The 25,247-nt window shown below is 43.0% G+C and overlaps 1 protein-coding gene and 1 pseudogene across 1 annotated transcript in view; both read left to right on the top strand.

Moving 5' to 3' along the window:
* CXHXorf56 (chromosome X CXorf56 homolog) overlaps window positions 1-9,405 on the top strand; it is a 27,033-nt gene extending 17,628 nt beyond the window's left edge. Inside the window, exons 3-7 of the mRNA XM_029930808.1 lie at window positions 1,376-1,417; window positions 3,999-4,137; window positions 5,308-5,397; window positions 5,993-6,085; window positions 7,259-9,405. Coding sequence (XP_029786668.1) covers window positions 1,376-1,417; window positions 3,999-4,137; window positions 5,308-5,397; window positions 5,993-6,085; window positions 7,259-7,321 — 427 coding nt within the window. The 3' untranslated portion in view covers window positions 7,322-9,405. The remainder of the gene's footprint in view (window positions 1-1,375; window positions 1,418-3,998; window positions 4,138-5,307; window positions 5,398-5,992; window positions 6,086-7,258) is intronic.
* Window positions 9,406-9,946: 541 nt separating this feature from the next.
* Window positions 9,947-10,645, top strand: LOC115283477 (annotated as a pseudogene).
* Window positions 10,646-25,247: the final 14,602 nt, after the last annotated feature.

The following is a 25,247-nucleotide window of genomic DNA, read 5'->3' as shown; positions in this document are numbered from 1 at the left end:
TAGGAGTTGCTGATGGAGTAGATGAGGGAAGTGAGGGAAAGAGAACGAAGGGTGGTTCCTAGGTTTCTGTCCAGCACCGGGTGGGTGGGAAAGCCACTTAGCTGCGGCGGTGTGTGCGCCCTTGTGCCGAGCGGGCCTGGGCTTGAAGTCAGTCTATTTTGTTGTTGTTGTTTTAGTTTTTTGTTTTTGAAGTCAGCCTATTCTGCTTCCTAACTGTGACCTTGGGCAGATCATGTGATTGGTTTGTACTTAGGAGCCTTCATCTATAAAATGCGAATGATAATATGACCTACCTCCCAGGGCTAGCGTAAGGATTAAAGGACTTCACACATGTTTCCTTGAGGGGCGTCTGAGTGGCTCACTTGGTTAAGTGTCTGACTCTTGGTTTCAGCTCAGGTCATGATCTCACAGGTCGTAAGATAGAACTCTGAGTTGGGGTCCATGCCGACAGTGCCAAGCCTGCTTGGGATTCTCTGTCTCTCTCTCTCTCTCTCTGTCTCTCTCTCTCTCTCTCTCTGCTCCCCCCAACTCATACTCTCTCTTACACTTGTTCTTTCTCAAAATAAAAATAAATAAGCATTTTTTAAAAATTAAAAAATATGCGACACCTGGGTGGCTTACTCAGTGAAGTGTCCAACTTCGGCTCAGGTCATGATCTCATCGGTTGTGAGTTCAAGCCCCGCGTCAGGCTCTGTGCTGACAGCCAGGAGCCTGGAGCCTGTCTTTAGGTTCTGTGTCTCCCTCTCTCTCTGCCTCTCCCCTGCTTGCGCTCTGTCTCTCTCTCTCACTCGCTCTCAGAAATAAACTTAAAAAAAATGAAATGCATGTATACTTCAGAGCAGTTTCTGGCACACAGTAAAAGCTGGACAAGTGGTTGCGAGTTATTATTATTGCGCTTGTTATTGTTATTCCTGTGACTCCGCCCACTGCTGTGACCCTAGCTGTCTCCCCTCCTGTGTCAGAGAGATACCTGGCTCATATTCGCGGCTCAGGAAGTGTTTATGGGAGGCAGGAATGTTTTAAAATTAATACAGGTTTGGGGCACCCAGGTGGCTGAGTCAGTTGGGCATCCTGCTCTTCATCTCGGCTCAGGTCGTTATCTCATGGTGGTGAGATTGACCCCCCGCCCCCCACTGGGCATGGAGGCTGCTTAAGATCCTCTCCCTCTGCCCCCGCCTCCATGCGCTTCCTGGCACGCACGTTCTCTCTCTCAAAAAAAAAGAAGATTAAAATTAATACAGGTTTCACTCACCAGTTAATCTAGGAAATGAAAAGTTTTGAAAGGCCCTATTACCATTTCAAGAAATGAGGTAGTGAGGTGGGTAGGTTGTGAGATTTGTTCATACCTTTTTTTTTAATTCCATTTTCTGTGCAGGCCTGAAGGCATTGAACGACAGTACCGGAAGAAGTGTGCAAAGTAAGTCTTCAACAGTGGGGGTTTCTCCAAGCGTAAGAAAGTAGAGGCAGTAATGTGTTCGGAAAAGAATTATTTGGTTACAGTTCTCTGCTATATCTTTATCCTTATAATCTCAACTGCCTTTGAACTTCAACTACACAACCACCAATATGCTCCCCAAACAGCAGACTAGTCAAAGTCATATCTCTGACCAGCTGGCCACAAAAATGGCTTTTTTCAAAACATAGTATCAATTTTTATTTTTATTTTTATTTTTTATTAAAAAAATTTTTTTTAATGTTTTATTTATTTTTGATGCAGAGAGAGAGCATGAGGGGGGAAGGGGCAGAGAGAGAAGGAGACACAGAACCGGAAGCAGGCTCCAGGCTCTGAGCTAGCTGTCAGCACAGAGCCTGACATGGGGCTCGAACCCACGAATGTGAGATCTGACCTGAGCCGAAGCCGGAGACTTAACCGACTGAGCCACCCAGGCGCCCCAACATAGTATCAATTTTTAAATGGAGCTGGGAGAATACTGAAGTACAGCAAGGTCAGTCTGTTGTGAGTACAGTTACATCATGGCTCTCGGACGACCAGGAAAAGCAAGGCAGGGACATGGCCAAGAAGGCATTTTAGTTCACAACCACCCTAGATTCATTAAATTCGTTTTATTGTGTCTCATGAGTCTACATCACATACCTGAAAGTAAGCCTAATAGAAATGACCAAGTGCAATCCCTGTCAGAATAACACCAGCATCTTCTCAGAGCTGGAACAAACAACCCTAAAATTTTATGGAACCACAAAAGACCTCAAATAGCCAAAGCAACCTTGAGAAAGAAAACCAAAGCTGGACGCATCACCCTCCCAGACTTTAAGATGCCTCAGAAAACTGTGATCAGCAAGACAGCACGGAACTGGCACAAAAACAGACACTCAGGGGTGCCTGGGTGGCTCAGCCAGTTAAGCCTCCGACTTCGGCTTATGTCAGATCTCACGTTCGTGGGTTCGAGCCCCGCGTCAGGCTCTGTGCTGACAGCTAGCTCAGAGCCTGGAGCCTACTTCCATTTCTGTGTCTCCCTCTCTCTCTCTCTCTGCCCCTCCCCCTCTCATGCTCTGTCTCTCTGTATCAGAAATAAATAAAACATTAAAATTAAAAACAAAAACAGACACTCAGGTCAATGGAGCAGAATAGGGACCCCAGAAATGTACCCACAAGTGTACGGCCAACACATGAAAAAGTGCTCGACATATTCATCATCAGGGAAATACAAATCAATACCATAATAAGATTCCACGTCACACCTGTCAGAATGGCTAACATTAGCGAGGATGTGGAGAAAGAGGAACACTTTTGCACTGCTGGTGGCAATGCACGCTGGTGCGGCCACTCTGGGAAACAGTATGGAGGGTCCTCAAAAAGTTAATTAGAACTACCCTACGACCCAGCAATTGCACTACTAGATATTTATTCAAGGGACGCAGGTGTGCTGTTTCAAAGGGGCACATGCACCCCAATGTTTATATAGCAGCGCTATCGACAATAGCCCAAGTATGGAAAGAGCCCAAATGTCCATCGACAGATGAATGGGTAAGAAGATGTGGTGTATATATACAGTGGCGTATTATTCGGCAATTAAAAAGAATGAAACCTTGCCATTTGCAACTATGGGAATGGAACTAGGAGGGTATTACGCTAAGCAAAATTAATCGGAGAAAGACAAATATAGGAGTTCACTAATATGAGGACTTTAAGATACAAAACAGATGAACATAAGGGAAGGGAAGCAAAAATAATATAAAAACAGGGAGGGGGTGAAACATGAGAGACTCAAATATGGAGAACAAACTGAGGGTTGCTGGGGGGTTGTGGGACGGGGGGATGGGCTACATGGGTGAGGGGCATTAAGGCATCTACTCCTGAAATCATTGTTGCACTATATGCGAACTAACTTGGATGAAAATTAAAAAAAAAAGAATTATGCTCTGGTAAAAAACAAACAAACAAAAACAACCCTCAGACTAGTTACTCAGACTTGTTGGAAGAATGGCAGTAACTATATATACATATAGTATGTTTTTAGAAACATGTACACTTATATATGTGTATATATGTTCTTAGAAACATATGTTTTTAAATTTTCATTTATTTTTAAAGTAATCTCTATACCTACTGTGGGGCTCGAACTCAACCCCAGGGTCCGGAGTCGCATGGGCGCATGGTCCCAGCCAGGCGCCCGGCGTGGCAGCAGTTTTCCCTGGAAAGCCGTCAGTAGAGGGCGCCAGCATTTCCCAGACTAGTCTAATGATAAGAACCGCTTGGGATGCTGAGGCAAATTCCCAGGCCTCCGTCCCAGATTTGCTGACTCTGGATCCTCTGGGGGCGGGACCTGGGAATCCAAGCAGCAGTTTTAACACATTCTTGCTTGTAAAAGCAATCCTGCAGTGATTCTTGTGAAGTAGTTTGGGATAGCCGTGGAAAGAGTGAATCATTTGTTTATGCCCCAAGCAAAACTGTTCCCAGGATCTGAGCATGCTTCGTGAATCTGAGTTTTGGGGGACGTGATTCTGAGCTCCTCAGAGATTCGCTGTGCTGTTTGCAGGTGTGGACTGCCACTCTTCTATCAGTCCCAACCGAAGAATGCGCCCGTGACCTTCATTGTGGACGGAGCAGTAGTCAAGTTTGGCCAGGGTTTTGGCAAAACAAATATCTATACTCAGAAACAAGAGCCTCCTAAGAAGGTAATTATTGACAGGCTGGTGCCCTACATTTGTAAATGAGATTATAATGCACAATCCCCCTTTATGGATGCGTTCCTTTTTAAGAGAATGCCAGTGAGAAAGAATGAAATCTGGCCATTTGTAGCAAAGTGGATGGACCTCGAGGGTGTCATGCTAAGTGAAATAAGTCAGGCGGAGAAGGACAGATACCGTATGTTTGCACTCATAGGTCTAACAGAAGACACCTAACAGGAGACCATGGGAAGGGGAAGGGGGAAAAGAGTTAGGGAGATGGAGTGAGGCAAATCATGAGAGACTGTTGAATACAGAAAACAAACTGAGGGCTGAAGGGTGAGGGGGGAAGGGGAAGGGGGGGGATGGTCATGGAGGAGGGCCCTTGTGGGGAAGAGCACTGGGTGTTGTATGGAAACCAACTTGACAATATATAGAAAAAAAGAGAGAAAATGCCATTTTTGATGTATAAGCAGATGTTACATGTAACATCCATTATGTGTTCTTTTTTCTTTTCTACAGCTGCACTCTGAGTAAAGTTATAAATCGTATGGATTTAATTACCATTTATTTCCTTTGAAATGTCTTCCTTTTTCAGTGTGGACAGTGTGTTGTGCTAACTGAAATAAGTCAGAGAAAGAAAATACTATGATTTCACTCACATGTGGAATTTAAGAAAACAGATGAACATATGGGAAGGGAAGGAAAACTAAGATAAAAACAGAGGGAGGCAACCCATAAGAGACAAATACAGAGGACAAACTGAGGGTTGTTGGGGGGAGATGGGCCAAATGGATGATGGACATGAAGGCAGGCACTTGTTGGAATGAGCACTGGGTGTTATATGGAAGTCATGAATCACTGGATTCTGTTCCTGAGACCAGTACTACGCTGTACGTTAACTAACGTGAATTTAAGTAAATTTAAAAAAACCCCGAAATGAATCAGACTGATTTTTAAATATACTTTTTAAAGCCGCGATGGCAAATGTTAGAAACACATAATCCAGATAAAAACCATTGGCATTTTTAGATAGGCCAGCCTGTCCCAAAGAGGTGAGTGTCCCCGGCCACCCCCCCAGCAGTCAGGCATGCACATGCATGGACACAGACATGCGCACACGTGCCTCACAGAGTCAACTGCAGTGAATGAGACTGAGTGTTCCTCCCGTGACTCCAGGTGATGATGACCAAACGGACGAAGGACATGGGCAAGTTCAGCTCTGTCACAGTGTCTACTATTGACGAAGAGGAAGAGGAGATTGAGGCTGTGAGTGCTTCTGCTCTCAAAGGAAATGCATGGATTGGGGGTGGGCCCAGAAGGAAAGGGGGACTCTAGAACCAGCCCATTCGAATAGCAGCATAATTAGAAACTTGAGTCCTAGGCCTTGCTCTGCTAGTAAGAGACTAGAGAACATGAGGCTAGGTCCGGTCTCCCTGGATCTCAAGGACATCTGTACAGCGAGAGCCAGTGAGTTGGACAAGGTCTGTGATTTGTTTCATGCTGGGTTTTGAGATGCTTTCAAGGGGTCAACCCCCTCACCTGTCTTTGGTTTCAAAACTACTGGACTCAAGAACTTCCGGTCCCTTCCATTCCAGCTCGAGCGGATCGTGTGGCTCTCCTGAGCGGTAGCGGCAATTACCTTTATGGTACTTCAGTATTACAAGTTTGCAGAGACCTGTTACCTGCTCTTTTTAAAAATGGTCTCTCTGCAGTCTGTGCCTTTCCGGATTACTGAAGAGCTGAAGCGTTTAGAAGGGAACAAGGTCCATAATTTTGGGACTGGAGTAGTCTAAATTGCTACCTAAGGGCCCTGTTGTTCATTGGCGAGACCCCTGGTTTAAAGGTGCCTCTTCTCCCTCAGAGAGAAGTTGCGGACTCGTACGCACAGAATGCCAAAGTGATTGAAAAGCAGCTGGAGCGCAAAGGCATGAGCAAAAGGCGGCTGCAGGAGCTGGTGAGTGGCCTGGGGTGGCCGGGGCTTCTTGGTCTAAAAGACCCTCAGACAGTCAGAGAGATCCTTTTGCAAGTCTGTCAGGGGCCAGCGGTGTCTAACCCTGGGCTCCGACTAGCGGGAAGCCCCGCTCTAGTGAACACAGGGTCCAGGCCCCCGAGTATAGGCCTTGTGAGCGAGCTCGAGCCAGAACGATACTTTAATCTGCTGCTTGTGGTCCAAGGTCAGGAGTTACAGATCAGGGTTCCCAGACACTCCCAGGGTGCGGCGGTGTCTGGTGGCACTACCGTGGTGTATGTGCTGGGATCGGCACTTTTTAGAGCATACCCGGGTTTCTGTTATTCATGGGCTCAGCGTGGAGCACGCACGTTTCTATTCCGTGGTGCCTATGTTTGTGTTTTCTTGAAAATAACGTACTTCTGATATTTCCTTACAATCTGACATCACTGCATTTGTGCCTCCTCAAAGGGTATACCAGTTGGTTCTAATGACCGTAGAGGGTTTTATGGCGACAGAGGTGGGGGGACTTGTGAGCTGTTTGACCTTGCCTTAGTGTCCAAGGCAGTGCTTTCCAAATGTTCGAGGTGAAGGGCCAGAGCTTTCTTCTTCTTTTTTTTAATTTCCAGTTTGTCAAGACCAGGTTTGTAATTCGTGAAATGCAATAAAAATGATTTTGCCTCAGCTACTCATTAAGTTACTTGGTCTTATTATCCCTCTGTCAAATTGCTCTACAAGTCTCTAAATGCTCACTCTCGATTTTTATACGTATCTTGCACGAACCAATAACAAACGGTTCATGGACGGCACAACTTGAAGCACACTGGTCTAGAAGAGTGTTTCTTCCTGTTCTGCAGGGAACAGGCTACCAGTGTGCCATGATATTGCTTCCCTCGGCCCCTGGGCAGGGACCTGGGGCTGCAGGAGCCCTGCGCTGATCGCCCTTGACCACAGCCGTGTGTACATACCCCCCTTTTGCCACGCAGACGTCCTCATTTCCTGTGTGAACCGTAATATCAGAAATGTTAGAAAGCTAGACACTCATGACGATTTGACAACCCCTCTTCTGGTTTCTCCACTGAATGAACATGACAGGATAGAGCTTGGGCAGCTCGAGTAAGGAAGGAAAAGGAGAATTTCATGTCACGTCTCAGGGCATATGCTTTTCTTCCTTTCCAGGCTGAACTGGAAGCCAAGAAAGCGAAAATGAAGGGGACCTTGATTGACAACCAGTTCAAATGATCAGGACTTTTCAATCCAGACTGGCAATCATGAGGAAAAAGAACTTTTTCTTGACTGCGTGGATTGCTACCTACCGTTTTGCCCCAGCCGAAGGCTTTCTGTTGCTTTCCATTGATTTCTCCTGCCTTCAGTGAAGTCTTTCAGCCCATCTGACCTGCTTTTTAGAGATGGGTTCCCCCCCAAATCCTTCTCTATATAGGTCCTCTGTACTATTTTGTCCATTTGATGTAAGCTTCTTCAGCTGTGTGGAAACTCTATGAATACATCAGTGCTTGAGAGTCTCTAGTTTCTAAAGTAGCTGTTCTTATTCCGTCTTCAAAGTTCATAAAAATCTTTAAAGATTTTTGAAAAAAATATTATGATGTATCATAGAAAAAAGTGGCATGAATGCTATTTAAAGTTATAGCAAGTCAGACTCTTTTAAGTGCCTCTCTCTATTCTTAGACTGGCAGGTATTGGCTATGGTTTGAATCTCTCTGCTGTCAGAAGAAAATCCATAAAAAGCCAGAATCTACATAGAGCTTCCTTTACTTCCTGTTCAGAGAAACTTGCCTAGTCACAAACTCCAGAAACAGCATAGCCTTGCTTCCTGTACTTCAAATCTTAAAGCTCTAGGTGAGTTATTCCTTTTCAGACTGTACTTAAGGAACAGCCAGATTAGAGGCAGGGGTGGGGAGTGGGGGGGTAGGGTATCTCAGCTCCAAACGAAAGGAGGAAAGGTAAGGTAAGCACCTTAAGCTAACAGCTGAGAAGCGTAGGGGAGGGAGGCGTAGAGGAAGAACCGATGCTGAGGTGAACAGACGGCCCTGGCGGCGATCTGCTGTTTCACATTCGCTCTTCGTAGAGGAGCGTCGTATATTTAAACATTTACTGCCCCGCTCTTTCAGCGATGTCAGTACGCAGCGTTTATGGACCTGGTTTTATCGGTTCCCCGGTATATCTGTTGGGGCAGAAGGAGCATTTTAACCTCATGGTATCGTCTCCAGTGGGTTGTGTTTACCAGTCACCCAAGACGCCTATGTGAGGTCCTGTTGGGAAATAATATGGTATTTTTCTTTGCCTTTTCCCCCAACTTCCTTATTTGGAAGGAAAAGTAGGTTGGAGTAGGTAGCAAGAACCGGGAGACAGAGAGGCAGGGGTCCTGGGGAGGCCCGGGCGGGGCTGTGTTTCCATCTTCCCAGTTACCCTCCTGCATCCAGTGAGGTCTTTCCAGCTGAGCCTTCCTCTCCAGCTCATTTCCTGTCCTCCTTCCGGGAGGTGCTTAGACCTCGTGTGGCTAGCCGACCATAACCTCCTCACAGTTCCTTGTCTTCACCTCCAAACAGGGACCTTTCCCTTCCCTCCATGCTAGCCACAAAGTCCCCTGACCACAGCCTGGTGGTCCTGTCCACCACCTCTGAAATCCAGGATTCGAGAGATCCGGAACTCTGTTCCGGGACCGCAGCCTCCTAATGCCTACTTGATCAGTAGTCACAGTCAAACATAGGAGGAGTAATACTACTACTACTCCTCGGAGAGTTTCAGGTTCCCGAGCTCCCATAGCCAGCAAGTGAAAAAGCCAGAAATCTGACGACAGAACTGGGCTGAACTGCCCCTCCTGTGGGATTTTTTTAACCTATATTGTCGATAACAGGTAGCAGTTTTGTACCGAGAAACCGAGTAAAGCGTGATGTAAAGACACATGGCGGCTCGCCATAGGAAACGTGTCGTTACCGTTCTACGCATTTTCTGAACCAGTCGTCCTTGATACTAGCCCTAAACCACTTTCCCGTCTGGCTCAAACTACACATTTTGCTTCATCTTTGAGATCTGCCAGTCATTAGGTTATTAGCACCAAGTAATCATGTGCTTTTTAGTGTTCTCTTCTCCTGTTCTGAAATGTTTGTTTTAAAAATAGGACATAGTTTTTCTGTTATCTCTATTGTAGAATTTGAGCAGCAAATACAGGGTTTCATTGTTCGTATAAGGAGCCATATGGAAATTTTGGAGAGTTTTACTGTGTGTGTGTGTTTGCAGATTGTCAACTGTCAGAAAATAGTAAAATGTTTTAAAAAGTTTATCTTAAGAGTTGTAATAATTGGTGACATTTGGAAGTGTCATTTTACTGTGTAAGAGAAGTTAAAACCCTTTTTAAAAACTAGCTCGTCTCGAACATTTGGGGATTGTTTTCACCGGGGACCACCTCCTTCAGGAAAAATCTTCCCTTTTTGACTTCCCTGATGTCTTGTTCTACTGCTTTTTCACCTGTCTGACTACTCGTGTTTCCACTCACTTCTAACAAAGAACAGTCCCTTATGCTTGAGCCTTTCGTATTGGAGAATTCCTCCAGGAAAACGAAAAGCATCCCTTTGGGCGAACCGAACCGGCTTCTAAACCCCGTAGAACCTCGGTCCTCCTGTTTTTGCCCAGTGTTGCCATTCCGTCACTACCCCTCTTCCTTTTGACCCAGCCTGATCCTGTGGTTGGGGATCTGAAGGCCCCTCACCTTGAGTTTGTTTGTTTTTTGTTTTTAAGTAGGCTCCATGCCCAGCGTGGGGCTTGAACGCACCATCCTGAGATCAAGAGTCGTATGTCTACCAACTGAGCCAGCCAGGGGTCCCTGTCTTTGTTTCCTAAGTAAGCTCTATGGCCCAACGTGGGGCTTGAACTCATGACCTGAAGATCGGTGGTCGCATGCTCTGCCGACTAAGCCAGCCAGGCACCCCTGGCCTTGAGTTTTTTTTACCTTACAAAACCCTTTTTTTTAGTCTTTATTTTTGAGAGAGAGAGAGAGAGAGAGAGAGCACGAATGGGGGAGGGTCAAAGAGAGAGGGAGACACAGAACCGCCGCCGCCAGCGCCGACGCTCGTTTGTCGAGCTCCAGCCGGAGGAGAAGGGGGTAAGTAAGGTCTTACTTCCGTGGCTCGGACAAAGCAGACTGCCCCCAAATCGACCCGTGCTGAAGCGCCCCAGGAAGCAACTGGCTACAAAACCGCTCACAAGCGTGCGCCCTATACTGGCGGGGTGAAGAAACCTCATTGTTACAGGCCCGGCACCGCACTCCGTGACATGACACGTTAGAAGTTCACAGAACTTCTGATCCACAGTCTTTCTTTCCAGCGTCTGGGGCGGAAGTTGCTCAGGACTTCAAAACAGACGTGCGCTTCCGGAGCGCAGCCATCGGTGCTCTGCACGAGGCACGCAAGGCCTAGCTCGTGGGCCTCTTTGAAGACACCAAACCGTGTGCTAACCATGCCATACGTGTAAGAGTTCTGCCAAAAGACATCCAGTGAGCACACCGTGTATGTGGAGAACATGCTTAAGAAATGATGGAAAACATTTCATTCTTTTTCTCATTTCTTTTTACATTTATTTATTTTTGAGAGACAGAGAGAGCACAAGAGGGCGAGGGGCAGAGAGAGGAGGAGACAAGGGATCCAAAGCAGGCTCCAGGCTCCGAGCAGTCTGCGCAGACCCTGATGCAGGGCTTGAACTCACAAACTGTGAGGTCATGATCTGAGCCCAAGTCGGACGCTTTAACCGACTGAGCCACCCAGGCGCCCCAACATTTCATTCTTTAATAAAAAAAATTCTCCTCCTGTTCTTGGTAGTTCTGAATGTCAGATATTTTTTCCTGTGGGGTCAAAAGGTACCTGAGTAATATGATTGCAAATGGAAAAACAGGAGACAGACCAGGTATTGGCATTTTTTCCATTTTCGTTTTTTTTTCTTATGGTGTTACTTTTATTCATTCATTCTGCACATATTTACTGAGTACGCACAATGTTCTAGGCACTACATTCAACACTCTAAGCAAGCAACGCCCCCATTTTAACTTTGTGTCATGCAAAGAGTTGAGTGGAAGCATGTTTTCTCTCATAATAATGCAAGGATACAACTTCCTTTTATCTCTTTTTATGCTGAATTTTTTTTTTGGCATAATCCATTTTCTTTTTTTTTTAATTTTTTAAAATGTTTTTATTTATTTTTGATACAGAGAGAGACAGAGCATGAGAGGGGGAGGGGCAGAGAGAGGACACACAGCTGGAAACAGGCTCCAGGCTCTGAGGTAGCTGTCAGCACAGAGCCTGACGCGGGGCTCGAACCCACGAATGTGAGATCTGACCTGAGCCGAAGTTGGAGGCCCAGCCAACGAGCCACCCAGGCGCCCCGACATAATCCATTTTCATTTGTGAGTGAATTTTTAATATAAATGCAGGGGCACAAAGCATTCACGCAAGCCAAAATGCTTCGGGGAACACGTTTCAGCTGCTCAACTTTACAACAATTATAAATAAACCTGTTACATATTTTTCTGGACAATGCCAGCATTTGGATTTTTAAAAATTTTTTATTGTTTTCTTAAATTTGTTTTTGAGAGAAAGAGAGAGAGAGAAACAGCATGAGCAGGGGACGGGCAGAGAGAGAGGGAGACACAGAAACTGAAGCAGGCTCCAGGCTCTGAGCTGTCAGCACAGAGCCCAATGCGGGGCTCGAACCCATGAACCATGAGATCATGACCAGAGCCGAAGTTGGACGCCTAATCGACTGAGCCACCCAGGTGCCCCTTGGGTTTGTTTTTTTTTTTTTAACAAATACATTTTTTATTGATGGCCAAAAAATTAAATTAAAAAATTAAAAAATCTTTCAATAATTTTAGATGTACAGAAAAGTACCAGAGATAGTGCAGAGTGTTCCTGTACCCTTTCCCCTGGGTTCCCCTGATATTAACTTCTTGTGTAATGCTCTGGGCTGAACTGTGTCCCCTCCAGAATTCCTGTGTTAAAGTGCTGACCCGTAGTGTGATGGCATTTGGAGACGGGCCTTTGGGAAACAATTAGGTTTGGATGATGTCTTGATGTGGGACCCTCATGATGGAATTAGCGCCCTTAAAAGAAGAGACCAGAGAGCTCGCTCTCTCTCTTTCTCTCTCTCTACCTGCCTCTCTCTGCCATGCAAGGACAAGACAAGAAGGGCGGCCGTCTACTAGCCAGGAAAAGAGCTCTCCGTAAGGAACTGAGTCAGCTGGGACCTGGACCTTGGACTTTCTAGCCTCCAGAACCATGAGAAATAAATGTCTCTTGTTTAAGCCTCTCAGTCTATGGAATTTCATTACAGCAACCCAAGCAGACCAGTCTATATAAGACCATAGCACAGTGATCAAAACTACAGAATTAACATTGGTGCAGTAACAAACTATACGCTTCCTTTGGATTTCACCAGTTGTTCCACTGTGTCCTCTTTCCGCTCCAGGACCCAATTCCGAATCGCACGTCGCATTGAGCTGTTGTGTCTCTTTAGTCTCTCCCTTTTTAAAAATTTTAAGTAGGCTTCACACTCTGGTATGGAGCCCAATGCGGGGCTTAAACTCACGACCCTGAGGTCAAGACCTGAGCTGAAATCGGGAGTCGGACGCTTAACCTCCTGAGCGCCCCAGTAGTGTCTCTTTAGCCTCCTCTGATCTAGGACAGTTGTTCACTGGCATCTTGTGCTTTTATTTTGCATGCCCCTAAGAGATGATGTCTTTGCAACCCTGCTTTCAATTCTTCAGGTGAATGCCCAGAGGTGAGATTTTTGGCTCATAACTTAACTCTGTGTTAAGTTTTTGAGGAACCCAGGCTACGGTTTTCCACAGCAGCCACACCAGTTTGCGTTCCCACCAGCAGTGTGTAGGGCTGCAGTTTCTCCACATCCTCACCAGCACTGCTTATTTTCTGCGTTGGATAGTAGCCCCTAGTATGGGTGAGGCAAGACTTCATGGTTTCCATTAGCATCTAGCAATTAGCGGTGTTGAGTAACTCTTCATGCGATTCTTAGCCAGTTGTATATTATCTCTGCAGAGAGGTCTGGTCAAGTCCATTGCCCCTTTTTAATTGGACTATTTGATATTTTCTTGCTGTGAACATATTTTTATTAATTTGCCAACTGTATATCTTCTTTGGAGAAGCTTCTATTCATATCTTTTTCCCATTTTAAACTGGATTTTTTATTGTTTTTAAAAAATGTTTATTTAGTTATTTTGAGAGAGAGAGAAAGAGAGAGAGAGAAAATCCCAGGCAGGCTCTGTGCCTTCAGCGCGGAGCCCAGCGTGGGGCTCGATCTCAGAAACTGTGAGATCATGACCCAAGCCGAAACCAACAGGCAGACGCTCAATGGACTGAGCCGCCCAGGTGCCCCTGCTGTTGGGTTTTCAGAGCTCTTTGTACAGTCCGGAGAGAAGTCTTTTGCCAGATACGTGATTTGCAACATCTTCCAGTGTGGGGGCTGTCTTTATTCTCTTAGTATAGTAGCTTTCATGACCCACAACCATGGAGATTTTCTTCCATAAGTTTCATATTTTACATTCAGTCTATGATGCATTTTGAATTTATTTCTGTGTAAGGCGGGAGGTGTGTGTTGAGGATCCTGGTTTTTATTTTGCATACAAATATTCAGGGGTTCCAGCGCCATCTGCTGGAGAGATTTTTTTTCTCCGTTCGGTTGCTTTTGTACTTTTGTTAATAGTTGACTCTACTTTTGGACTTTCTCTTTTGTCTGTTGTCTGTGCTTGCGCTAATACTGCACCATCGTGACTTGATTATTATAGAATTGTGGGAGATCTTGACAATGGGTAGTATGATTCACTTAGCTTGGTTTTTTTAAAGATTTCTTTTGGTTAACTCTAGTTCTTTTGCCTTTCCTTATAAATTTTATTTAGAAATTTTTTTATTTTAATGTTTATTTTTGAGAGAGAGAGCGCACTAGCAGGGGAGGGGCAGAGAGAAGGAGAGAAAGAATCCCTAGCGGGCCCCATGCTGTCCGTGTAGAACCCTCAGAGCCTACTATGGGGCTCGAACCGACAAACGAGATCATGACCTCAGCTGAAATCAAGAGTCAGACTCTTAACCAATTGAGCCCCCCCATGCGCCTGATTGAGTGGAATTGGACATTGTGAATACATGGTTCCAATATCGGATGGGCTCTCCCCATAGCTCCCCACAATCCTTCTGTGTGGGGTCAGCAACCCTCCTGTTTCCCCCCTGGAACGATTCAGAGCCTTCCCCCTTCACCCCAACCTCTCTCCTTGCGAGCCCCCTTTCTCCCAACAGACAATTTTCTCCCCAGAGCACCAAGGACACAGGGGGCACCCATGAGTTTCATCTCTTCCCATCCTTTTCTCCTTCCCTGAGGAAGAGATGGCCCTCTTCCTGCTGAAGGCTCGTCTGATGCCAGACTCAATGAACCCACTGTACCCCGAGTAGCTAGTCTGCGCTCAGTTTTGCAGTAGGGGGGGGGCAGGGGTGCCAGACGAAGAAGTGAACAGGAAGTGGGTCAGTTACAGCAGTGTGATGTGATGGGGGATGACAGGCGGTCAGGGCTGGGGTCTGGGGAGGGGCCGTTGAGCCCGTGACACCCGAAGGATGAGAATGAGTCAGCCAGGTAAGGATGGGTGGTGGAAGCAGTCGGGTGAGCATAATAGAAAATACAAAGGCCCTGGAGAGGGAGAAGCCTAGCACGTCAGAGGAACAGAAAGGCCATTGTGCCTAGGTTGTACTCGGCAAGAGAACAAGCAAGCAGCGAGGGGTGCTCAAAGGCGTGAGCAGGACCCAGGCCGTGTAGGGCCTTGCGGGCCCAAATAAGGAGTTTCGATCTTAATGGCACAGTAGGAAGGTGTTGGAGGCTTTTTAAAAAATTTTTAATGATTTATTTATTTTTGAGAGAGAGAGAGACACACACACAGCGTGAGCAGGGGAGGGTCAGAGAGACAGGTAGACACAGAATCCAAAGACAGGCTCCAGGCTCTGAGCACAGAGCCCAATGCAGGGCTCAAACCCATGAACCATGAGATCATGACCTGAGCCGAAGTTGGACACTAAACCAACTGAGCCTCCCAGGCGCCCCAGTTGTTGGAGACTTCTAAGCAGAGGAGTAACATGGTTTTTGCTTTCAAATGGTGCTAGCTGTCACACACGAAATGGCTTGTCACTGGGAGGCCAGAATGGAAGCAAGGAGACCCATCAGGAGACCACTGTAGTAGACAGGAGGGAGGTGACAGCAGTCGGACCAGGATAGTAGTGGAAGAGTTGGAGAAAGCAAGCGGAGGTGCATTTGGGAGGGTTTGGATTGGATGTGGGAAGTGAGGGGAAGAGGGGAATCAAGGACAACTTCTTGTGGCTAAAATAACTGGGTGAATCGAAGTGCCATTTACTGAGATGGGAGGGACAGCTTTTGGGGGGAAAGCCAAGCACTCTGTTTCAGACATGTTATGTTTGAAATGCCTACTGGCTAGCAAAGTGGAGATGTCAGGTAGGCAGTATGCAGGCCGGAGCTCAACTGCGGAGGTCTGGCTAGAAGCTATCAATTTGGGAGTTTTGGGTGTATAGATGTTCTTCAAAGTCACAAGGCAGGATGAGATTCCCAAACACATTAAGTGTACATAGCAAAGAGAGTTGGTACAAGGATTGAAGCCTGGGGCACCTGGATGGCTCAGTTGGAAGAGTATATGACTCTTGACCTCAGGGACGTGGGTTTGAGCCCGATGTTCGGTGTATAGATTACTTAAAAATAAAATCTGTAAAAACAAAGAAAGATGTGGCTAGTAAAGTTTGAGGAAAACAGAAATATCCTGAAAGCCAAAAGAAGTAGGCGTCTTATATCAGTCAGGGGCCACTTAAAAAAAAAACAAACAGAATCCACATTCAGAATTAAACAGAAAGAATTTAACATGAACTGGTTACTCAGGTGAGAGAGACCTCTTCTCAAAGAGAGCTGAGAAGCCAAGATGGGGATGGTAGATTAACCCAGAAATTTAGCAAGAGCAGGACCCTGCTTCACCTCGAGGGCTTCTAGCTGTTTCACCTATACAGGAGGCATAAGTAGAAGGTGGTGCTATTTGGGGCACCTGGGTGGCTCAGTCAGTTGAGCATCTGATTGATTCTTGGTTTCGGCTCAGGTTATTCTCTCGCAGTTGTGGGACTGAGCCCCAACTTGCAGGAAGGCTGGCCCAACAGGAGCTTGGTCCATGGAGGGAGGGCCTATCCAGGGGGAGCACAGAGAGCACAGAGGAGATACAGTCACTGTTTTAGAGATGACACTCAATACAGAGGGAAAGGAAGGGGGTACCCCAGCTTCTCCCCTTCTGCTTTCCAGTATTCAGCCAATGATTCCCATTGGCCAAACCTATCAGGAAGTCAGAAGGGAAGGGCACCTGGGAAGTGTGGTCATTTATTCCACACAACAGAGCAGAAGAGGGAAAATGGCTCTGAGAGCAAATAGGCAAATGACCAGCACATGGAAGAAAGACGAGCACTTGGAAATGAGTACGGCGTTTAGTGGAGGTCATTGGGGACCTTGACAAGAGCAGTTTAATAGAGTGGTGTGAGCAGAAGCCTGACAGGAGTGCTTCAAGAGAGAATGGGAGGAGAGGAATCAGAGGCAGTGAATACAGATGACTGTGGGGTTTTTTTAGTTTTGCTGTAAAAGGAAAAGTGAGAACTGTGGTATGTGTAATGGGAACTAAGACTGACAGTAGGCATTTTCAAAGCAGGAGAAATAAACAGCATATTTGAATGCTGATGAGGAAAAATCCAAGAGATAATACAAGAGAGAGAGAATTACTGGAGTAATGTACTGAGTAGACAGGAGGGGATAGGACCCAGTGAAAAGTGATACAGTAACACAATTTGTAGAAAATCAGTCCTAGTATCTTCATCACTCAAGTCTGGAATACACCTTAAAAAACCATGAGCTCTAACCTCCAACAGGCAGGAATTCCCTGTGCCACCCCTAGACACATATTAGTCCAGCCTTTGCTTTAAGGTCTGCCGTCTTACTGACCCCTCTTTAATATAGTAGTGCTCATAGGTGCAGGACACATAACAAGCTTTTAAAACACATAAGGAACAGAAAACTAGCCAAAATTATGAAATTGAAGAATTCTCCTCAAAAGAAATTCCAGAAAGAAATGACAGCTAAAGAATTGATCAAAAAAGATATAAACAATATAACTGAACAAGAATTTAGAGTAATAGTCATGAGCTTAATCATTGGGCTTGAAAAAAGCATAGAAGACAGCAGAAAATCTATTGCCGCAGAGATCAAGGAACTAAAAAATAGTCATGATGAATTGACAAATGCTGTAAATGAAGTGAAAAATAAACTAGAAGCAGTGACAGCGAGGAATGAAGAGGCAGAGGGAGAATAAGTGAAATAGAAGGTAAAATTATGGAAAAAGATGAAGGTGAGAAAAAGACAGATAAAAAATTCTGTACCACAAGAAGAGAATTAGAGAACTAAGTGATTCAATGAAACATAGTAATATCCATATCATAGGAGTTCGAGAGGAAGAAGAAGAGAGAAAGGGGCAGAAGGTGTACTTGAACAAATTATAGCTGCGAACTTCCCCAATCTGAAGAAGGAAACAGACATTGAAATCCAGGAGGCTCAGAGAACTCCCATCAGGTATAACAGGAATCGATTTTCTGCACGACATATTATAGTGAAACTGGCTAAATAACAAAGATAAAGAGAATTCTGAAAGCAGCTAGGGACAAATGGGCCTTAACCTACAAGGGTAGACACATAAGGGTAGTAGCAGACCTATGTATAGAACCCTGGCAGGCCAGAAGGGAGTGGCAGGAAATATTCAATGTGCTGAATAGGAAAATTATGCAGGCAAGAATCCTTTATCTAGCAAGAGATAAAGGAGAGATGAAGGTTTTCACAAACAAAAACTGAAGGAATTCATCACCACTAAACCAACCTTACAAGAGATCCTAAGAGGGACTCTGTGACTGGAATGTTGCAAAGACCACAAAGGACCAGAGACATCACTACAAGCATGAAACCTACAGATAACACAGTAACTCTAAATCCATATCTTTCAATAATAACACTAAATGTAAATAGACTAAATGCTCCAACCAAAAGACATAGGGTATCAGAATAGATAAAAAATAAAATAAAAACACACAAAAAGAGACCTATTTGCTGCCTACAACACCCATTTTAGACCTGAGGACACCTTCAGATTGAAAATGAGGGGATGGAGAACTATTATGCTACTAGAAGCCAAAGAAAGCTGGACTAGCCATACTTCTATCAGACAAATTATATTTTAAACTAAAGGCTGTAACAAGAGACAAAGGAGGGCATTATATCATAATTACAGGGTCTATCCATCAAGAAGAGCTAATAATTATAAATGTTTATGCACCCAATTTGGAATCACCCAAATATATAAAATAATCACAAACATAAGCAATCTTATTGGGAAGAATGTGGTAATTGCAGGGGACTTTAATACTCCACTTGCAGCAATGGACAGATCATTGAGGCAGAAAATCAATAAAGAAACAAGGGTCCTGAATGATACACTGGACCAGATGGACTTGACAGATATATTCAGAACTTTTCATTCTAAAGCAGCAAAATACACATTCTTCTTGAGTGCACGTGGAACATTCTCCAAGATAGATCACATTCTGGGTCACAAAACAGCCCTCAATCAATATAAAAAATTGAGATCATACCATGCACATTTTCATATCACAATTCTATGAAACTTGAAATCAACCACAGGAAAAAGTTTGGAAAGTCTTCAAATGCATGGAGGTTAAAGAACATCCTGCTAAAGAATGAATAGATGAACCAGGCAATGAAAAAAGAAATTAAAAAATATATGGAAACAAATGAAAACGAAAACACGATAGTCCAAACCCTTGGGGATGTAGCAAAGGCAGTCTTAAGAGGAAAATACACTGCAATCCAGGCCTATCTCAAGAAATAAGAAAAATCCCAAATACAAAATTTAACAATACACCTAAAGGAACTAGAAGCAGAACAACAAAGAAACCCCAAGACCAGCAGAAGAAGAGAAATAATAGAGATCAGAGCAGAAATGAACAATATAGAATCCAAAAAAAAAACCCAAAACAAAACACCCAATAGAACAGATCAATGAAACTAAGCGTTGGTTTTTTGAACAAATAAACAAAATTTATAACCCCCTAGCCAAATTTCTCAAAAAGAAAAGACAGAGGACCCAAATAGATAAAATCATGAATGAAAATAGACTTATGACAACGAATCCCTCAGAAATACAATCGTCAGAGATTACTATGAATAATTATATGCCAACAAACTGGACAACCTGGAAGAAATGGACAAATTCCTAAACACCCACACACTACCAAAACTCAAACTGGAGGAAATAGAAATTTTGAACAGACCCATAACTAGTGAAGAAATTGAATCAGTTATCAAAAATCTCCCAACAAATAAGCTTCCCAAGGGAACTCTACCAGACATTTAAAGCAGAGTTAATACCTACTCTTCTCAAGCTGTTCCAAAAAACAGAAACGGAAGGACGACTTCTGGACTCATTCCATGAAGCCAACATTACCTTGATTCCCAAACCAGACAGCGATCCCACAAAAAAAGGAGGATTACAGGCCAATATTCCTGATGAGCCTGTATGCAAAAATTCTCAACAAGATACTAGCAAATCTAATTCAACAGCATATAGAAAGAACTATTCACCATGATCAAGTGAGATTCATTCCTGGGCTGCAGGGCTGGTTCGATATTGACAAATCAATCAATGCGATACATCACATTAATAGAAGAAAGGATAAGAACCATATGATCCTGTCAATAGATGGAGAAAAAGAATTTGACAAAATGAAGGATCCTTAATAAAAATCTTCAAGAAAGCCGGAATAGAAGAAACATGCCTAAACATCAGAAAAGCCATATATGAAAAGTCCACAGCTAATATTATCCTCAATGGGGAAAAACTGAGAGCTTTCCCCCTGAGATCAGGGACATGACAGGGATGTCCACTCTCACCATTGTTGTTTAACATCGTGCTGTACATCCTAGCATCAGCAATCAGAGAACAAAATGATATAAAAGGCATCAAAATTGGCAAAGAAGAAGTCAAACTTTCACTTTTCACAGAATACATGATACTCTTCATGGAAAACCCGAAGGACTCCACCAAAAGGCTGCTAGAACTGATACATGAATTCAGCAAAGTCGCAGGGTACAGAATCAATGTACAGAAATCAGTTGCATTTCTATACACCAATAATGAAGCAGCAGAAAAGAAATCAAGAAATTGATCTTCTTTACAATTGCACCAAGAACCATAAAATACCTAGGAATAAACCTAACTAAAGATGTAAAAGATATTAGAAAACTTATGAAGGAAATTGAAGAAGACACAAAGAAATGGAAAAAAAAAAACATTCCATGCTCATGGATTGGAAGAATAAATATTGTTAAAATGTCAATACTACCCAAAGCAATCTACACATTCAATGCAATCCCAATAAAAATTGTACCAGCATTCTTCCAAAGCTAGAACAAACAATCCTAAAATTTGTATGGAACCACAAAAGACCCTGACTAGCCAAAGTAATATTGAAAAAGAAAACCAAAGGCATGTGGCATCACAATCCCAGAGTTTAGCCTCTACTATAAAAGCTGAAATCATCAAGACAGTATGTGTTGGCACAAAAACAGACACGTAGACCAATGGAATAGAAAAGAGAACCCAGGAGTAAGGGGCGAGGCGCCGGTTGGCCCCGCCCCTCAGGTCGGTCTCACCCATCCGGGCAGCCCCATTCCCCCTGCCTACCGTGGCGTGTCGTGAGGTGGGCGCTGCCGCGCCAGCAGCCCTGTGGCGGTGACAACCAGAAAGACAGTACCAACAGAATAAACTGCAGGCTGATTCCATGGTTCAGACGGATCAACCAGAAACAGGGGCGTCCAGTGCATTTGTGAATCTCAACTTTGAAATGGAGGCAGACAGTGAAGTAATTATGGAAAACAAACAAAATCCAGTCTCTGTCCCACCTTAGAATGAAATGACTATCAAACTTCAAACTCTAGGATTTTTATAATACCAGGAGCTTTCACATTCTTTATTCAGTGGGACTTAATACAATTATTTACATTTTAAATTATCATCTGGAAAGGGAGAAATGTTCCTTTATTCTTAGACTCTATCTAGCAAAATACAGATCTGAAATTTGGTATTTATACTCTGCTTTTACTGTATGTCAAATTAGAGCTTTGGTTTTAAAATATTCTTTAAAAAAACTAAGAGCCTTAATTGCCAATTAAGACTTAAATGATCAAACGTGTCTGTTAATTTGTGTTTGTAAGAAAAATAGTTAAATTACTGATTAAGACTAATTGGAGCTGATTTTCCTGGTCTCAGATTAAAGTGAGGACTTCCCCTCCTCCCTAGACTTTCTCATGTTGTCTTACATTTATATACCTAACTATTAATTTCATATTAAGGACGGTTTACTGTGTATAATAAAAGAAGCAAGACAAAAGCACTTTGATTTTTCTTCCCTTGAGAATATTTTATGAAAAGGTGCTAACACCAATTTTAAGATGGGTTTCCATTTTTGAATGCAGTTTACTACTTAATCTTTTTCTTTTTCAGTAGTTATTCAAATTAAATAACTAGCTTTGAACATAATTTTAAAAACACTAGTTGTGGGATGAACTTATTAATGTAATGTGTTCAAGTGGTAACACCTAGTGATTATCCACATGGCATTCTGGTTTTGTCATTCAGTGGACCTTGAATGCTTCCTATGGGCTAAGTAGTTGGAGGGAGGTGGGTGGGGTTAGGAACAGATTAAGACTTAACCCTTCAGGGGCTCACTGTTGAATATTGTAGCATAGTGGTGACTGGTTATTACCTCTTCAAAGTAACAACAGTAAAGTGGACAGTTTACTTTACACAGGTTTGGTCATCTCTTCTAGAGTCCACTGTGCTATTGGCAAAACTTACAAAAGTAAAATATGAAATATTTTTGAAAATATTCCTAAGTATGTGCTCATAATCTTATGAAAGATCTGTATGACTTTGATTTATAACTAAATATGGGTAAGGAAGAATGTGTGGAGTATTTCAGAAATGCTGCTCTTTAAAAATTTATTCAGACTTAAAGCTTTCAGAGATTATGGTTGTTCTAAACAGCTTTAAGCTTTCATTCTTAAATATTTTTATATAAGGTATGGCTTCAGAGAAACTCGTTAACATAGGTATAGGACCTGTTATGGAAATCTCTTATCAGTGAACATGAACATTTAGCCACTAAGTTCTTCAACTGAGATTCGAAGGATTTAGGAAAGGTAACTTTTCATTTGGAATCTTACACAGATTTGTGGTATGGTAGTTCATAGTATATGATGGTAATGTTTTGGTCATGGGTGTAAACTCTTTAATTTAGTACTTAAAGGATTAATCTTCAGATGATGTAATGAATGTCACCATAAATTTTCATTTACTAGTAACCCTAAAACTTGTTAATTCTGACCTCCTCCAATTTGTTTTAAACTTCATTTGAGATAGGACGTCTAACTCAGATATTTATTGGTTTATCCAGTGAAGGCATGCATATATAAAGATGATCTGAATCTTCTCTCCTAAAGGCACTAGATGTGAAAGTTTACCTAGAAACTTTTATGATTCTAGAAGGAAGATGAATTCTGAACGTTTTGTTTCTTAAATTTCACTTTCTCTACTTGTCTAACAGTGGCCAGTTTGTGATGTTTATATAGTTATTCACCGTGCCTTACATTTTTATACTTTATTTATGCAAACTATAAAATTTCCCAGAAATGCATTAAATGGTTTTGTCTTATTAAAAATTAAAAAAAAAAAAAGAAAAGAGAACCCAGAATTGGACCCACAAATGTATGGCCAACTAATCTTTGACAAAGCAGGAAAGAGTATTCAATGGAAAAAAGAGAGTCTCTTTAACAAATGGAGCTGGGAGAACTGAACAGCAACATGCAGAAGAATGAAACTAGACCAGTCTCTTACAGCATACACAAAAATAAACTCAAAATGGATGAAGGACCTCAGTGTGAGACAGGAAACCATCAAAGCCCTAGAGGAGAAAACAGGCAACAATCTCTTTGACCTCAGCTGCAGCAATTTCTTGCTTGACACATCTCCAAAGGCAAGGGAATTAAAAGCAAAAATGAACCATTGGGGACTTCATTAAGATAAAAACCTTCTACATTGCAAAGGAAACAATCAACAAAACTAAAAGGCAACTGATGGAGTGAGAAAAGATATTTGCAAATGACATATTGGATAAAGGGTTAATATCCACAAAAATCTATAAGGAACTTAGCAAACTCAACACCCATAAAACAATCCAGTGAAGAAATGGGCAGAAGATGTGAATAGACACTTTTCCAAAGAAGATGGCCAAAAGACACATGAAAAGATGCTCCACATCACTCATCATCAGGGAAATACAAAACAAAACCACACTGAGATACCACCTCACACCAGGCAGAGTGGCTAAAATGAACAACCCAGGAAACAATAGATGCTGGCGAGGGTGTGGAGAGATGGGCACCCTCCTACACTGTTGGTGGGAATGTAAACTGGTACCACCACTCTGGAAAACAGTGTGAAGGTTTCTCAAAAAGTTAAAATTAGAAGTACCCTATGACCCAGCAATGGTACTACTAGGAATTTATACAAAGGATACAGGTGTGCTGATTCATAAGGGCACATGTACCCCAATGTTTATAGCAGCACTTTCAACAATAGCCAGATTATGGAAAAAGCCCAAATGTTCATCAACTGATAAATGGATTAAGAAGATGTGGTTTATATATACAATGGAAAACTACTTGGCAATGAGAAAGGATGAAATCATGCCTTTGCAGCAATGTGGATGGAACTGGAAGGTATTATGCTGAGTGAAATCAGTCAGTCGGAGAAAGGCAGATATATTTTTTCACTCATGTGTGGATTTTGAGAAACTTAACAGAAGACCATGGGGGAAGGGAAGGGGAAAAGAAAATAGTTATAGAGAGGGAGGGAGGCAAACCATGAGACTCTTAAATACAGAGAACATACTGAGGGTGGATGGGGGGTGTGTGGGTGATGGGCCCTGAGGGGGGCGCTTGTTGGGATGCACACTGGGTGTTGTATGGAAGGGGTGAACCATGGAATCTACCCCCCAAACCAAGAGCACAGTGTGCACACTAGTATGTTAGCCAATTTGACAATAAAGTATATTAAAAATAAATAAATAAATAAACATGACATATTAGGCCAAAAAAAAAAAAAACAAAGAAAAAAGTCTCTAATCTTATAATTTCCCAATGTAGCCATTTCTATTTTAAGACAGATATAATTGTTAGAGAACTTTTCCTTTTTTTTCCATGTTCAGATACCCTAATATTTTATTGGACTTCAACCCATTGTTGTATATTTCCTTTGCAGATTTTCCCCTTTTTTAATTGTTTCAGGACTACAATTTAGGGACTCATCACTTACATATAACACCCAGTGCTCCTCCCAACAAGTGCCCTCCCTAATGCCCATCACCCATGTAGCTCATCCCCCCCTCCAGCAACTCTAACATTTTCCTTTTCCAAACCAAATGCAATTAATGCCTTTCTTCTACATTGGGTTAAGGTTTGGACAAACCAGCTGTAGCAATCACTTCAGGGCCAATAGGGAAAATATAAATATGTGGTATCAGATGAGACAAAAATGTGTGAAAATGGTGGAGATTATTGGCTGAAAAAAGCAGTTGGCAGAACAGTATTTGGAGTCATCTTATCCAATTTATTATATATCTGTTCATGTGTACACACACATATACACGCGGAGGAAGAAGATCCGGAAGGAAATGCATTGAGACATTACCGGTTGGAGATCTCTGGGTGATGAGAATATGTCATTGAGCCGTAGCAGAACTTCAATGAACAGAGAGTTCTTTAACTGTTACAGAGAGTTAGAAAAAGATCATTTCCCCAAATTCTTTATATGAAAATAGGAAAACTGATACCAAACCTGACAATGATAGCAGGAAACAGAAATGTATGGACCAATCTCACCAACAAAAGATACACGTAACAATCCTGAATCAAGAAACCGCTGAATATAGATGTGCTAAAGTTCTAAATA

Source organism: Suricata suricatta, chromosome X (assembly GCF_006229205.1).
Source record: "Suricata suricatta isolate VVHF042 chromosome X, meerkat_22Aug2017_6uvM2_HiC, whole genome shotgun sequence".
NCBI classification, from domain to species: Eukaryota; Metazoa; Chordata; class Mammalia; order Carnivora; family Herpestidae; genus Suricata; species Suricata suricatta.
Note: the sequence above shows the minus strand (reverse complement) of the source record. Positions and strands in the feature narration are given on the sequence as shown.